We start from the raw sequence: 15,626 nt of genomic DNA on the forward strand, positions 1-15,626 counted from the left end.
CTTCACGTTTCATAATAATTCGTCGGTTTGTTTAAAGTAACATTGTAGATCATGCCAGCTGGTCCATCATATCTCACTTTGCAGTTCTCTTTGTTATCAGACGCACAGTGGCTGATGCAGTATGTCTGATGTAGAGATGTACTGTTTTTCCATTTCCATTTGTAGGCCTCTGATGAAAAGAAATCCATTCTAAACCATTCCCAGTCACGCTGATCAAAAGTTATGGTCTCAGTAGCACTGCTCCAGTGGATGTTACCTGGTCAAGATAACCTGAAAAGTGCTATGACTGCTGATTCTGCATTGAAAAATCCCCGGCTGTACAACCATTTGACAATGACCAATACTGAAAATTTTCATGCTCTAAAATCTCCCCAAAGTAGATTTCAAGTTTTTCGGTGAATCAGGACAAGTGGCCATAGTTGCGCTCAAAGAATCACCAATATTTCACATTCAGAGTCATAACATATTTAAAGGGAAAATGGTGGGTGTGTTTTTTTTTTGTTTTTTTTTTTGTATTTTTAAAAAAAAATTGTGTGAGTGTCCTTAAAATGTTAATTGCTATCAGAGACTCTAGTGGTTTTGGGGGGGAGTTGGGGTGTGTGTGTGTGTGTGTGTGTATGCATGTGTGTGCTTATGTGTGTGTGTGTGTGTGTGTGTGTGTGTGTCTCTGTGTAGGGCTATTCAAGTGATAATTGTTTACTGATTCTGTAGCACTTTGTTGGCCAATATTTAAAGAACAGCGGGCGTTTTACTTCCAGAGTCAACATGCCTGTGTGTGTCTCTGTGTGGGCTATTCAAGTGATATTTGTTTACAGATTCAGTATTCTGTATTGTGGGTGTAGGAAAGGAAATAACATTATTTGTTCCTTGTTCACTGATCGGATGTTAGACTACGTGTCTAAGCACGCATGTGGGTCTTGTTAACAGAGCCAACACAATAGCTTTGCTGTACAACCGTTAACATTATTACAACCATTCACCTTTGACTTTTTGTTGTCAAAGCAAAGTTTGATGAAATATAGCCTCCACAGGAGTTTAGCTGTAAAAAGTTTGGTGACTTTAGCCCTCCACACCGTTTTAGCCGGCAATCCAAAATTTGGTGATTATATGACCAATATATGGTAATCATTAAACACTCATTACTCATTAACTAAAATAATTAGGTTATGCATTTGTGACAGAATCTTGGGAATAATGTGTGGCAATAGCTACAGGGTAAGTGGATTTTTTTTTACAGTCAAATTGTAAACAAAAACATTTTTCAAACTAATGCAACCTCTGAATTGGTGGATGTTTTGAAATAATTATGGACATTTTAAGCATCAATTCTCACAACATTAAACCAGATTTTTATCATTGGATTTCACAGATCTCAAGAGCCATCATTGACTGTACATGATTTAATCCAGACGAGTGAATTAATCGGTGAAGGTTTACCCAAACGATATCGTCTCTTCACAACCAAAAGTAATCTTTATGAAGATGGTTCAGTGAGACAATGGACATTTGGACAGTGATGTGTCAATATTCAAAACAAAATCCTACTGATGGTAGGAGAAACTGGAATAGGAACTCTGATCAATGCTATGTAAATTATATACTCGAGGTAAAGTTTAAAGAGATTTTAGTGAAGGGAGGAGAAAGTATAATGAAAAGTATAACAGAGCTCTCCAGACAGCTTGGGAACAAACAGAGGACAGTGTAAATGATTTCTTCACCTCACTGAACAAACAGAACAGAAAAAGCTTAAAGCAGAGTTCAAACGACTTGAAGCGTGTATTTCTAATCTACAAAACCATATTGAGTATAAAGAGGAAAAAGGGAGTGTCCTGATGAGTGAATTGTTTGAGAGGAAAGAGCTGGCTATCACTGCCTATCTTGGACTCTCAAGCTATTTTTAGACCTGTGTTGAAGTGTGCAGAGAACTGAAAGTCTTAGAGAAAGAGTTGCATAACATTTCAAGTGTTTTTCAGCCTAGTAACAGCTTGATGTTCATTGGTTGGATTTTAACACTCAGGTCTGACTCCCTCATCAGGTGACCACAAAATCCTTGCTGTTAATAAAGTCACAACAGCGTTAATTATCTCTAGTCTTCATTTTGCTCATGAAGGACAATTCTACTTTGCTTAAGCAGGTAATCTAACATAATTTATACTTGTTATTTTGTATTTAAGACTTTTTTAAGTTTAGACTTTTGTGTGATGTATTTTTCAAAAGAGAATTGTTTTTACCATTTTAGTTTATTTGGTTTTATTCAAACAGTTAAAGTGAACAACACACATTTTTCTAAAATAAGAAAATAATTCGTCATAATGAGAAGAATAAAAAGACTAGTTAGTTAGTTATAAGATGCAACAGAATGAATAAGAAAAAAGTTAGTTGTCAAATTTCTCTTGAAGGACAAGTTTAATAATATAAAAAACATACTTATTAAAAATCAATTAATCATTTTAAATTGACATGTAATGCTGATTGTTAACTATTAAGTCATACCTAGCCTTTACACACTTTGTCAGCAGGAAAAACAAATAAGAGAGGATGTTTAGTGAAGACTAATACAGCAAGATTGAACTAGAAATTTACAGAAACTCTTGACTCTATTACTCCATATTTTTATGCTGCTGGTATAATAGGTGTCTTGTATGACATTTCCAATAATACTAAATTATAATTTGTTGGATTTGTACCTGACTAGAGAGGGTCAAGGAGTGTCTCTGTTTGGAATGAGGAAAAGTCTCCTCCTCCTTGTTCCCTCCACTTCTGTATAAATCATGGGATAACCAACCCTTAGAAGACTGATAGAATGAAAGTTTTGATTGTGTAGTACAGTATAAATATACTGTGTAAATGTCTGTAAATCTAATTTTAAAAAAATATTTTTGTACATCAATTTCCAAACTCTTCACACTTATTGTTTTACCTCAACTTGGTTTTGAGGTTTTCTCTTTCAATCTGTTTAAAATGGCTACCTACAGGAAATGCCAGAGCAGGTGCAGTTCATCCCATTCACCAGAGGGGGTATAAAACCAATACATATAGCAAAATAAATAACAGACCAGTGAAACACATTGTGACAGTATTATTCTTTCTTAAAGGCTCCTACGACAAATTATGTATTACTTTGTTTCAAGGAATCGCCACTATTTTATTTTAAAGTTGTATCAAAGTCAAATCTATATCTATTGCCAAATTAATCAAAAGTATATTTAAACAGATATATATATATATATATATATATATATATATATATATATATATATATATATATATATATATATATATATATATATATATATATATATATAAATAGTTAAAGTACTAAGACTTTTCAAGAGAGAGAGAGAGAGAGAGAGAGAGAGAGAGAGATTATCCAGATACTTATTTTAATAAAATTCTAAATTTCATTTATAGGTCATACAATTGTGCCTGAATCTTCTGACAAATCTGTGGGAATTGAACTAGTATTATGGCTACAGGGTAAGTGGATTATTTTTTTTATTTTTTTTTCTTACCTATGAACGATATGAAAACACAATGATATGAAAAAACATTGTTCAGAAGAATGCTTTTTCTTTTCAAAACAAAAACAATTATCCTCTGCACTGTTTGATGCTGAAAATGATTTTCAAAAAGCATTTTGTATTCCAAGTTTTGAAATGACTGAGGACATTTTAAGCATAAATTCTTATGAACCAGAATTCTATCTGTCATTGGATTTAACAGATCTCAAGAGTCATCATCAACTGTACATGATTTATTCCAGAAGAGTAAATTAATCAGTGAAGGTCCCCCTGCACGATATCGTCTCCTCACAACCAGAAGTAATATTGAAAAAGATGGCTCACTAAGAAAATGGACATTTGGACAGAGAGGTGTGAATATGCAAAACAAAATCCTACTGATGGTAGGAGAAACTGGAACAGGCAAAACTACTCTGATCAACGCCATGGTAAATTATATACTGGGGGTGAAGTTTACAGATGAAGTGTGGTTTGAGATTATAGAGGAGGGAGGAGATAATCACATGTCAAATCAGTCAAAAAGTCAAACAACTGAAATCACTGTGTATGAGGTGTTTGCCCAGAACAACCCAATCTGTCTTACCATCATTGACACTCCAGGTTATGGAGACACCAGGGGAAAAGAATATGATGAACAGATCGCTGAGAATCTGTACAAACTGTTTCACTATGCGACTGGAGTGAAAGAAATTGATGCAGTGTGTCTGGTAGTGAAGGCATCTGAGAATCGGCTCACTGACAGACAGCAATACATCTTTGATGCAGTTTTGTCCTTATTTGGTAAAGATATAGAGAACAACATTGTCATATTTATCACTCACTCAGATGGAATGCCTCCAAAAGATGCTCTTAATGCCATCAAGAATGCAGCAATTCCATGCAGGAAAAATGAAGAAAATGAACCTGAGCATTTCTTATTTAACAATCGTCAAACTGAGAAAAGGATCAAAAAGTATAACAGATTTCTCCAGACAGCTTGGGAACAAACAGAGGACAGTTTAAATGATTTCTTTGCCTCCCTAAAAGAACAGAATAGAAAAAGCTTAGAGCAGACTGAAAGTGTTCTGACTGAGTCCAAACGACTTGAAGCCTGTATTTCTAATCTACAAAACCGCATTGAGTTTATAGAGTACAAAGGTAAAGAACTGACTCAGATTCAGAAAGCTCTTGGGGAAAACAGAGAAAAGATTAAGAGAAATGAAAACTTTACTTTTACAGTCACCAAATATTACAAAGAAAAAGTTCCCATTGAAGATGCTTCATGGTGGGACAGAAAGGTGACCAGCTGCTCTGTCTGTAAGGAGAACTGCCATGAAAAAAACTGCTATAGAGCCTTGAATGCCTGGTGGTGTGAAGTCATGAAAAATGACCACTGCACTGTATGTACAGGTAAATGTCACTACACTAAACATGTCAGGGAAAACAAGAAATATGTTACATGCAGCAGAGAGGTCTTAGTGACATTTGATGAGCTTAAAAAACCGTATGAAAGCAGCATAAATCCAGCATCAGATATCAAGTTTGACTCAAAGGCCTTTGAAAATGTCAAAAACAACTTTGAAAGCAACAAGAAACAGGAAGAAGAGAAGACAAGCATAGAGAAGAGCCTGAAAGAAGAACTGGTCGAGAAAGAAAAGGAAAAAGCTCAGCTGCTGGAAGAAGCCTACACCACCATCATGAAACTGTCTCAGATTGTTTTAAAGCCAGACTCTGCTTTCATTGTTCAGTGTCTTGACTTCTTGATCCCTCGAGCTAAGGAAATTGGAAGAGAAGTTCTGGCTACGAAACTGAGAGAGCTGAGGAAAATTCAGCCTGAATCTCAGGAACGGGTTACTGCTGTAATGGGGTATTTTAATAAAATCAGGAATGTTGTAACTGGTAAATAAATGAATTCAGGAGATTAAAAATGGCCACGTAACATGTAATAAACACGACCATATTTGTATCTCATGTGCAAGTATTGTTCAAATAATAAAACACACTGTGTTTATTTTGTAATGCAGTTGTTGAACATTTAATGTTTTATTTTGTTTTGATAATCATTTAAATCTGTTTTGATTACAATTGAGTTTAAAGTATTACAGTGGATTTTTTTTACCTTACATGTTCTATATTACATGTGAACCTATACTGTTCATGAATAGATGTTTATCCTCTTCTTTTAACTTGATTTAGTTAATTAGCTGAATATTGTTAATCCCACTCTTGCTAGTGTTCTCTGTATAACTAGTTTATCTGAATTCCTCATTAAATATCTATCTTTAAATATCTGGTAACTGCAGTATGCCTGAGTCACTCCGTTCTTAACACAAACCCACATCTATCAAATAATCTTCAATCTTCAGAGATTCATTTCAGGAAATAATAATAACCATTATGGTAATGGGGTAAATTAACATCTTATTTATTTACTTATTTGTTTTTTGTAGTAATTTACAGGTATATCTAAAAAAATTAGAATATTATGAAAAAAAAACAATATTTTTTGTCACTCCATTCAGAAAGTGAAACCCATATATTATATAGATTCATTACACATAGAGTGAAATATTTCAAGCCTTTATTTCTTGTAATTGTGATGATTATGGCTTACAGAAAAGGAAAAGCCAAAATTCTGTGTCTCAGAATATTTTGAAAAAGTTCAATATTGGAAAGTCGTGGCATCACACCCTAATCAGCTAATTACCTCAAAACATCTGCAAAAGTTTCCTGAGCTTTTAAATGGTCTCTCAGTCTGGGTCAGTAGGCTACACAATCATGGGGAAGACTGCTGACTTGACAGTTGTCCAGAAGACAGTCACTGACACCCTTTCACATGGAGGGGAAGCCACAAAAGGTCATTGCTAAAGAAGCTGGTTGTTCACAGAGTGCTGTATCCAAGCATATTCATAGAAAGTTGAGTGGAAGGAAAAAGTGTGGTAGGAAAAGGTGCACCAGCAAAAGGGATAACTGCAGCCTTGAGAGGATTGTCAGGCAAAATCCATTCAAGAATTTGGAGGAGCTTCAGACAAATCCTAGACATGGCCTACAAATGTCACATTCCTCATGTCAAGCCACTCATGAACCAGAGACAACGTCAGAAGTGTCTTACCTGGGCTGTAGAGAAAAAGAACTGGACTGTTGCTCAGTGGTCCAGAGTCCTCTTTTCAGATGAAAGTAAGTTTTGCATTTCATTTGGAAATCAAGGTCCCAGAGTCTGAAGTAAGACTGGAGAGGCACAGAATCCATGTTGCTTGAAGTTTCCACAGTCAGTGATGATTTGGGCTGCCATGTCATCTGCTGGTGTTGGTCCACTGTGTTTTCTGAAGACCACAGTCAATGCAGCTATCTACCAGGAAATTTTAGAGCACTTCATGCTTCCTTCTGCTGACAAGCTTTATGGAGATTTAATTTTCCAGGAGGACTTGGCACCTGCCCACTCTGCCAAAGGTACCAAAAGCTGGTTCAATGACCATGGTGTTACTGTGCTTGATTGGCCAGCAAACTCGCCTGACCTGAACCCCAATCTATGGGGTATTGTCAAGAGGAAGATGAGAGACACCAGACCCAACAATGCAGATGACCTGAAGGCCACTATCAAAGCAACCTGGGCTTCCATTACACCTGAGCAGTGCCACAGGCTGATTGCCTCCATGCCACGCCGCATTGATGCAGTAATTAATGCAAAAGGAGGTCCAACCAAGTATTGAGTGCATAGAAATGAACATACTTTTCAGAAGCCTGACATTTCTGTTTGAAATGTCCTTTTTTATTGATCTTATGTAATACTCTAATTTTCTGAGACACAGAATTTTGGGTTTTCCTTATCTGTAAGCCATAATCATCACAATTTCAAGAAATAAAGGCTTAAAATATTTCACTCCATGTGTATTGAATCTATATAATATGTGGGTTTCACTTTCTGAACTGAGTGACAAAAAATATTGACCTTTTTCATGATATTCTAATTTTTTTAGATGTACTTGCATATTCTTTTCTCAGTAACATCCAAACAGAACATTAACAGCAGAGCCAGATCACTATATAAATGTCCACAAAGCAAATGAACAAGAACATATTGTAAGATAAAGGGGTGAAGTTGGAAAGGTGAAGAGCACGGTAGTTTTGTTGGGGGGTTTGGCACAGTTCCTAGACTAATGTCTTGTCTGTTTGAATAAATTCCATTAACATGCCCACATCAGCCAGATTAATCCAGAAATGCCCTGTTAATCATACACTGGTTTTTGGCAGGAGATTAGCCACTTTTGCCAACCACATCTCCTTATTCTTTCTAATATTCTTTATTTAACATGTATTTTGTGGACTAAGTGTACTACCTCTATAAAAGAAAGGGCAAACTCACTGAAGAACATGTGGACTCCTGACTATGTTTAAAACTTTAATTTGCTGGTTTTGCTTTGTAAATACACTTCAAGGTGAAGGATGAACATTTAGCAACTCATGTGGTGATGTCGGAGAAAATTATATGCCTAGATTTAAAATAGCAATACTCTGCCTAAAAGTAGTGGTTATCTATCAAAATGATTTAGCTATTGATTAGTAGCTATTGATTAATGCAAATGTATAACCATTATAATAATCATGTATAACCTAACAATACTTATTCAGAACCTTTAATATTAGTGTGCTAGTGTAATAACCGCACTGAGACTGGTGAGCAAGAAAGGGGATTTTTTTAGGGCCCAGAATAGGCACAAAGATGAGAGAAGTCAGACAGCGTGGCCGGTAGGCTAGACATAGCATAGGCACCAAGATGGAGAAGACAGACAGTGCGGGCAGAAAGCTAGATCTGGACATAACAGCATCGGAACATCAGCAATGAAGCGCAATGAAGCGCAATGAAGTGCGATAGTGGTAAGGCTTAATTAGAATTACTTAGAAATATAGCAATGAAGCGCGATAGTGGTAAGGCTTACTCAGAATTACTTAGGAACAGAAGCGCATTTAAACTTAGAAATAGAAGCGTATCTAACTTAAATAAAGGTCAAAGATGACGCAGAGAAAGGCAGAAACAGTCAGGGTACTAATTTGAAAATTATGAAAATTTATTGAAAAAAATTTGAAAAGGGGAGGCTGACCTCAATTTCGGGGCAGTATCAGGACAAGTAGGATAATAATGACATGGTAAAAGTATGTAAATTAAGGAAGGAGGGATGAAAATAACAATACATTGAACATAATGGGAAATTGCTGGAAATATTTAAATTAGGAAAAGGAGGCACCATGGGGCGCCTGAGGTATAAGTAGAGGGGAATTTTGTGGGATTTTTTTGAGACCAGCTGCTCTCCTCAGAAATGCAACTGATTGACTGCATGGCTGAATAAAGAAACCTGCTTCTTCTCATCTGCTGACTGAGATCTCCTTTATTTTGGCTAAGTATTTGATAGTTTATTGAGTTCATTGGATAAGATTATTGAAATAATAGAAATAGACACAATCTAAAATTCCACCCTGTGATATGTCCACTCGGAGGGGACTCTGAGTTCCGACACTTTTTTTTATGTTTGTGAGATTGTATGACAATCTTGCATCCTGTGTACCAAATGAGTAGTGTATCTATTGTGTTATCAATTTTCCCATCCTTTTAGATTACAGCAGTAAGGATTACAGATGGTTACTTCCTACCCTGCTATAATACAGTGTTGGAGGCATAAAAATGATCTACTTTAGGTATTTGTGCTGCACAGAAAATTAGCACCAGAAATGTAAATATATTAATTTGTTTATTAACTAAGGGTGGTGGTTTATGCATGAAAGACAATTATTAAAGTAATGATCAATATTGATCAATAATGTTGCTGCTGTCTATCTGCACCTGATATTACTAAAGATATTATTAAAGAAAGTAGGGGATCTTTTTTATATACATAGTTTAGTAGCCTACTAAACTTTGGCAGAATTTATCATTACAATCAACTTAAATATTTCCTGGATTTTGTATCACCATAGTCCCTAAATGTATGTAAATGCAGGAAATGGGATTCAAATAAAAAACATTTAAAGTTCTTTGAATCTTGAATTGAATCTTGAATTTTCCCCGATCCCCCCCCCACACACACACACACACTTTTCAAACCAAAGTTACACCTTTGCTCTTCATCACCACAGTCACCATACCATCTGATCGTGTACCAACTGTCTTCAAAAGCAAGATTTATCCCCATACTGAAGAAACCTGCTCTGGATCCCTCAAGCATCAGCAACTACAGACCGGTATCACTTCTCTCGATTCTTTCTAAAATTCTTGAACGCAATGTTTATAATCAACTGTCTGATTATATCCTTATATGGGTTCTCATATCACTGCTTTGCCAATGACACCCAACTTATCTTCTCCTGCCCTCCCTCAGATACTACAGCCTTAACTTCCCCTAGATGTCTGTACAGCCATTGGCTGTCTTCAAATGACGGCTGAAGTCTTACCTCTTCCTGATGCACTTAAACTAGCTCATATTTTTCCCTGTTTGTCTTATGTATTGTTGTTGTATATAAAAACAACTCAGTTTTTAGGCTGATGGTATCCTAAGTCTGTAACCTGAACCAGTGTTAATGTATTCATTGATAGAGACTTCAAAGCACTTTTGTATGATGCTTTGTATAAGTGCATCTGCCAAATGCCAGAAATGTAAATGTGAAATTGAAAGTGAATCATTTGAGAAGAAAGAGTTGGCTGTTATTTAGATTATATTAAAATTTTAGAATTTAGAAAAATCATAAGTAGCTTGCAAGATGTCACTACCTATCTTGTGCTCTCAGGCTCTTAGAGACCTATACTGAAGAGTGCATGATGGGAAAGGGTCACATAACCTTTCATGTGTTTTTATGCCTAGCAACAGCTTACTCAGCGATGCTCATTGGCTAGGTTTTAACACTCAGCTGTGTCTTCCTTATTAGGTGACCACAAATGTCTTCCTGTTAAAAAAACGTCACAACATGGTTAAGCATCACTAGTCTTTATCTTGGTCCTGAAGGACATTTCTACATTTATAAATCAGGTACAGTAAACTAACATACATTTAGATTTAAGCTTGTAATTTTGTACTTAGTGATGCAGTTTTCAGAAGAGTAAATTTGGTTTTAATAGTTAGTCCTGATGTGAAAAAGAATATTTTTTAAGTTAAGATTTTCAGATATACATTAGACAGAAAATGTGAGAAATATGAATGAGTTGATAAGAACTGATATTTAGAGAAACATAGATTTGATTATTATTATTATTATTATTATTATTATTATTATTATTATTATTATTATTATCATTAATGCTAGTGACACAATAGGTCCTTTACAATTTCAACAATATAAAATAATTTTTTGCTGGTTTTGTACAAGAATAGAGAGGTGAATGTCTGAATCAATGCGTAGCCAAACCTTAGAAGACTGATGTAATGAAAGATTTTATTAAGTGGCTTTTCCTTCTTGTATTTGACACTACTCCAGATTGAGCCTAACTTGGTATTTGATTGTAATGAAAAACAAAACCAAACAAAGCAGTGCCTGACGGTAATTTGTGATGCAAATCAAAAAACTCTCTTCACCCCTCTGCCACATCACTTTCTGTTTAAAATGGCTACCTACAGGAAATGCCAGACCATGTGCAGTTCATCCTATTCACCAGAGGGGGTACACAACCAATACATATAGCAAAACAAATAACAGACCAGTGAAAAAACATTGACAGTGTGATTCTTTCATAATGGCTCCTTAAACAAATTACATATCACTTTGTTTTAAGGAATTACCATTATTTTATATTAAAGTTATATCAAGGTCAACTTTATATTTATTGCTACAATTCCAGAAAAAAGATATATTTAAGAAGATAAAATATCCAGTGTGGACGACCTGTATATTCAAAGAAAAGGGAGAGAGAGAAACATTAAAATTAAACTTCCTTATATCAGTTGAGTTTCCAGATGTTAATTTTTTTTAAAAATTCATTAATAGGTCATGCACTTGTGACAGAGTCTTCTGAGACATCTGTGGCAAATAAACAAGTGTATTATGGCTACAGGGTAAGTTGATTTATTATTATTATTACTATTATTATTATTATTATTATTATTATTATTATTATTATTATTATTATTATTATTATTATTATTATTTACAGTCAAATGAGTCAAAAAAAGTGTTTTTAACAAAAAAAATGACATTCTGTATTCCAAGTAATATCATTTTATAACATGTTTTTTTAATGATTATGGACAGTTTAAGCATAAATTCTCATGACATTAAACCAATATTGTATATGTCATTGGATTTAACAGATCTGAAGAGACATTACTGATTGTTATTGATTTAATCCAGAAGAGTAAATTAATCAGTAAAGGTCCACCTTCACGATATCGTCTCCTCACAACCAGAACTAATCTTGAAAAAGACGGGTCAGTGAGAAAATGGACCTTTGGACAGCGAGACATTGATATGCAAAACAAAATCCTACTGATGGTAGGAGAAACTGGAACAGGAAAAACTAATCTGATCAACGCCATGGTAAATTATATACTCGGGGTGAAGTTTACAGATGAAGTGTGGTTTGAGATTACAGAGGAGGGTGGAGATAATCACATGTCAGATCAGTCAAAAAGTCAAACAACTGAAATCACTGTGTATGAGGTCTTTGTTAAAGACAACCCAATATCTCTTACTATTATTGACACTCCAGGTTATGGAGATACCAGGGGAACAGAATATGACAAACAGATTGCTGAGAATCTGTACAAACTGTTTCACAATGATACTGGAGTGAAAGAAATTGATGCAGTGTGTCTGGTAGTGAAGGCATCTGAGAATCGGCTCACTGACAGACAGCAATACATCTTTGATGCAGTTTTGTCCTTATTTGGTAGCGACATAGAGAACAACATTGTCATATTTATCACTCACTCAGATGGAATGCCTCCAACAAATGCTCTTAATGCCATCAAGAATGCAGCAATTCCATGCAGGAAAGATGAAGATAATGAACCTGAACATTTCTTATTTAACAATCGTCAAACTGAAAAGAGGAGCCAAAAGTATAACAGATTTCTCCAGACAGCTTGGAAACTAACGGAGGACAATTTAAATGATTTCTTTGCTTCACTGAAAGAACAGAACAGAAAAAGCTTAGAGCAGACTGAAAATGTTCTGACTGAGTCCAAACGACTTGAAGCCTGTATTTCTAATCTACAAGACCGCATTGAGTTTATAGAGTACAAAGGTAAAGAACTGACTCAGATTCAAAAAGCCCTTGCGGAAAACCGAGAAAAGATTAAGAGAAATGAAAACTTTACTTTTACAGTCACCAAGTATTACAAAGATAAATTAGACATTGTAAATGCTTCATTGTGGGACAGTAAGGCCACCAGTTGCTCTGTCTGTAAGGAGAACTGTCATGAGTATAACTGCTGGTTGGCTCCTAATGCTCTGTGGTGTGAAGTCATAAAAAATGACCACTGCACTGTATGTACAGGTAAATGTCACTACATGAAACATATCAGAGAGAAGAAGAAATATGTTACATGCAGCAGAGGGGTCATAGTGACATTTGATGAGCTTAAAAAACAGTATGAAAGCAGCATAAATCCAGCATCAGATATCAAGTTTGACTCAAAGTCCTTTGAAAATGTTGAAAAGGAGTTTGAAAGCAACAAGAAACAGGAAGAAGAGAAGACAAGAATAGAGAGAAGACTGAGTGAACAACTGATCACAACTAAAAAAGAAAAAGCTGAGCTGGTGGAAGAAGCCTACAACACCATCATGAAACTGTCTGAGATTGCTTTAAAGCCAGATTCTGCTTTCCTTGTTCAGTCTTTTGACTTCTTGATCCCTCGAGCTGAGGAAACTGGAAGAAAATGTCTTGCTCAGAAACTAAGAGAGCTGAGGAAAATTCAGCCTGAATCACAGGAAAGAGTTAATGCTATAGTCACATATACAAAAAGACAAATTAAATAAACTGGAACAGTTTGTTCCTAGTAAATAAATTAATTTAGTATATTAAACATGGCCATGTAACATAATGTAATACAGATGGAATTATAAACATGTCTGTACCAAGTTGTGTTCAATTAATTACATTTATTGTGTTTATTCAGTAATGCTGTTGATCAAGATCTAATATTTTACTTTGTTTTGCTAATAATCTTCAGCCGTTATGACTGAGTTTGAAGTATAGCAGTGTAACTTTTATCTTACATTTACTGTTCATGGATATATGTTTATCCTTTTCTTTGAAAATGAATATCATTATTGTTCTCTGTGATTTTCTTATTAAATATCTTGTAACTATATTGATACTTCTTATACTTCTTTCTCACGAACCTACCTACGTCATATTTATGGTTATTTCTATTTGCACTACCTCAACCACTGCTGTGTATTTTTGCACAATATTTTTGCACAATATTTTTGCACAATATTTTTGCACAATACTTTTTTTTACATCATTTCACTTTATTTTATTTTATTTCACTTACATTCCATTACACATGTTCTTTTCTTTCTTTTCAGCGCAAGTGTCCTGTGTTCTTTTGTGTTGTCTTTCTTGTATTTATTGTCTTTTGCACTGTCTTGTCTATGCTCTGTTTGCACCTAGCTGCACACTGTGGACTTTACGTGCACTTTAACCTAGTTAAGCCTTTAAATTGCACTTTAACCTGAGGATTAGTATCTTGCAAAACAACTAGCAAAATAATATGTACCATCATGTCAAAGACAAAAGAAATTAGTTTAGACTTGAGAAGAAGAATTGTTCATGCTCACAAAGGAGGAGAAGGATATACAAGTTTATCAAAACATTTTCAAGTGTCAAGAACAGCCGTGAGAAGTATTATCAAGAAGTTTAAAGAGACCCACACAGTAGAGAACAAGACTAGCAGAGGCAAGAAGCGAAAGATTTCAAAAACTTTGGAAAGAAAACTAGTGAGAGAGGTTTCTAAAGACCCAAGAACAACTTCCAGGACACTAGTGAATGACTAGTGAAGTCTGGGATTGATGCATCAATGAAGACAGTCACTAGAACCTTGCACAGGAATGGACTGCGAGGTTGCCGACCAAGAAAGACTCCACTTCTGAAGAAGAGACACCTACAAGCTAGACTGAAGTTTGCTAAGGACAAACTGGGGAAAAATGATGCATACTGGAGACAAAACTAGAGCTCTTTGGCCATAGAGATGTTGCCTATTGTGGAATAAATTCTGCTCTACTCAAACACTTTACTATAAAATCTGACTCCAACTCCACACTGACCCGACAGCTCAGTCAGAGTGAGACTCTAACTAAAGAAGACGAATTAGGCAGACTAGATGAATGCAGATACGAGATTTTATTTGCAATCAGCGCTGATACAAGAATTGAGATGCTCAAGCATGAATGTCCCAACAACCTCTAAACGGGGATCTCCAACCACAGTCTTTTTATTCATTTTCCTTATCTCTCCAAATGCAACACGTCACCAGCTCTTTGCTGAAAAAATCCCACCTATTTTCTTTTTGGTGTTTTAGGTTCTTTTTTGACACCATTATCTTTTAATTTATAACTTTTCGAATACCATTATAATTAAACTTTCGAGAATCATTATATTAAAAATGTGGGCATCTCCACCCCCACCAGTGGGATTTTCTTCAACTTCACTTTCTCAGGTGACTCATTCAACCACAGTGGACAGCATGGGTAAGTTCTCAGTTTTACAGGGGTCAATTCCCATCTTTGTTCTTTATTATTGCATTTTATGTTTCACTGCTCCTTCATCTATCTGTCTTTTCTGTATAATTGATCTAGACATTTCACCTGGTACTACCATTGCTATTCAACACGCTCTGCGTTTGCTCCATGATGAGATCACTGCTTCTCAAGGTATCAGCATGGTGAAGACTGGTTGTGATGACCTGAAATACAGCTCCAGTATTGACTGGACCAAATTTGGCAGGCCTGCTACCGCTGAGAAAGCCTGCCAGGCTGACATCACTGATATAGCTGCTCATTCTCTGAAGCCCTTGCAGACTATATGCAAGGCCAACGACCGACCTACATGTTGCGTTAAACTCTACATTGTTCTCAAAATCAAACGATCTACTGAATAAACTTTTACCTGAAAACCTAATCATGCTGTCCCCTGGTTAT

At 35.5% G+C, this 15,626-nt stretch overlaps 3 protein-coding genes across 4 annotated transcripts in view; all 3 read left to right on the top strand.

Annotated features, from left to right (window-relative positions):
- The first annotated feature begins 679 nt into the window (after positions 1–679).
- Positions 680–15,626, top strand: part of LOC131356722 (uncharacterized) — a 36,061-nt gene continuing 21,114 nt past the window's right edge. The window contains exons 1-3 of one of the 2 annotated variants that reach the window (XM_058395911.1): positions 680–1,215; positions 1,370–2,134; positions 3,412–3,477. In XM_058395911.1, the coding sequence (XP_058251894.1) occupies positions 3,467–3,477 (11 nt within the window). In that variant the 5' untranslated portion in view covers positions 680–1,215; positions 1,370–2,134; positions 3,412–3,466. Of the gene's footprint in view, positions 2,135–3,411; positions 3,478–15,626 lie in introns of both variants that reach the window. The other variant, XM_058395910.1, reaches the window with a different exon arrangement.
- On the top strand, positions 3,410–5,781 carry LOC131356724 (uncharacterized). The gene is made up of 2 exons (XM_058395912.1): positions 3,410–3,477; positions 3,724–5,781. The coding sequence occupies exons 1-2, from the start codon at positions 3,467–3,469 to the stop codon at positions 5,405–5,407; spliced, it is 1,695 nt and encodes a 564-aa protein (XP_058251895.1). The 5' UTR covers positions 3,410–3,466; the 3' UTR covers positions 5,408–5,781.
- On the top strand, positions 10,376–13,799 carry LOC131356726 (uncharacterized). The gene is made up of 3 exons (XM_058395915.1): positions 10,376–10,516; positions 11,469–11,536; positions 11,792–13,799. The coding sequence occupies exons 2-3, from the start codon at positions 11,526–11,528 to the stop codon at positions 13,458–13,460; spliced, it is 1,680 nt and encodes a 559-aa protein (XP_058251898.1). The 5' UTR covers positions 10,376–10,516; positions 11,469–11,525; the 3' UTR covers positions 13,461–13,799.

Source organism: Hemibagrus wyckioides, linkage group LG07, assembly GCF_019097595.1.
Source record: "Hemibagrus wyckioides isolate EC202008001 linkage group LG07, SWU_Hwy_1.0, whole genome shotgun sequence".
Taxonomy (NCBI): Eukaryota; Metazoa; Chordata; class Actinopteri; order Siluriformes; family Bagridae; genus Hemibagrus; species Hemibagrus wyckioides.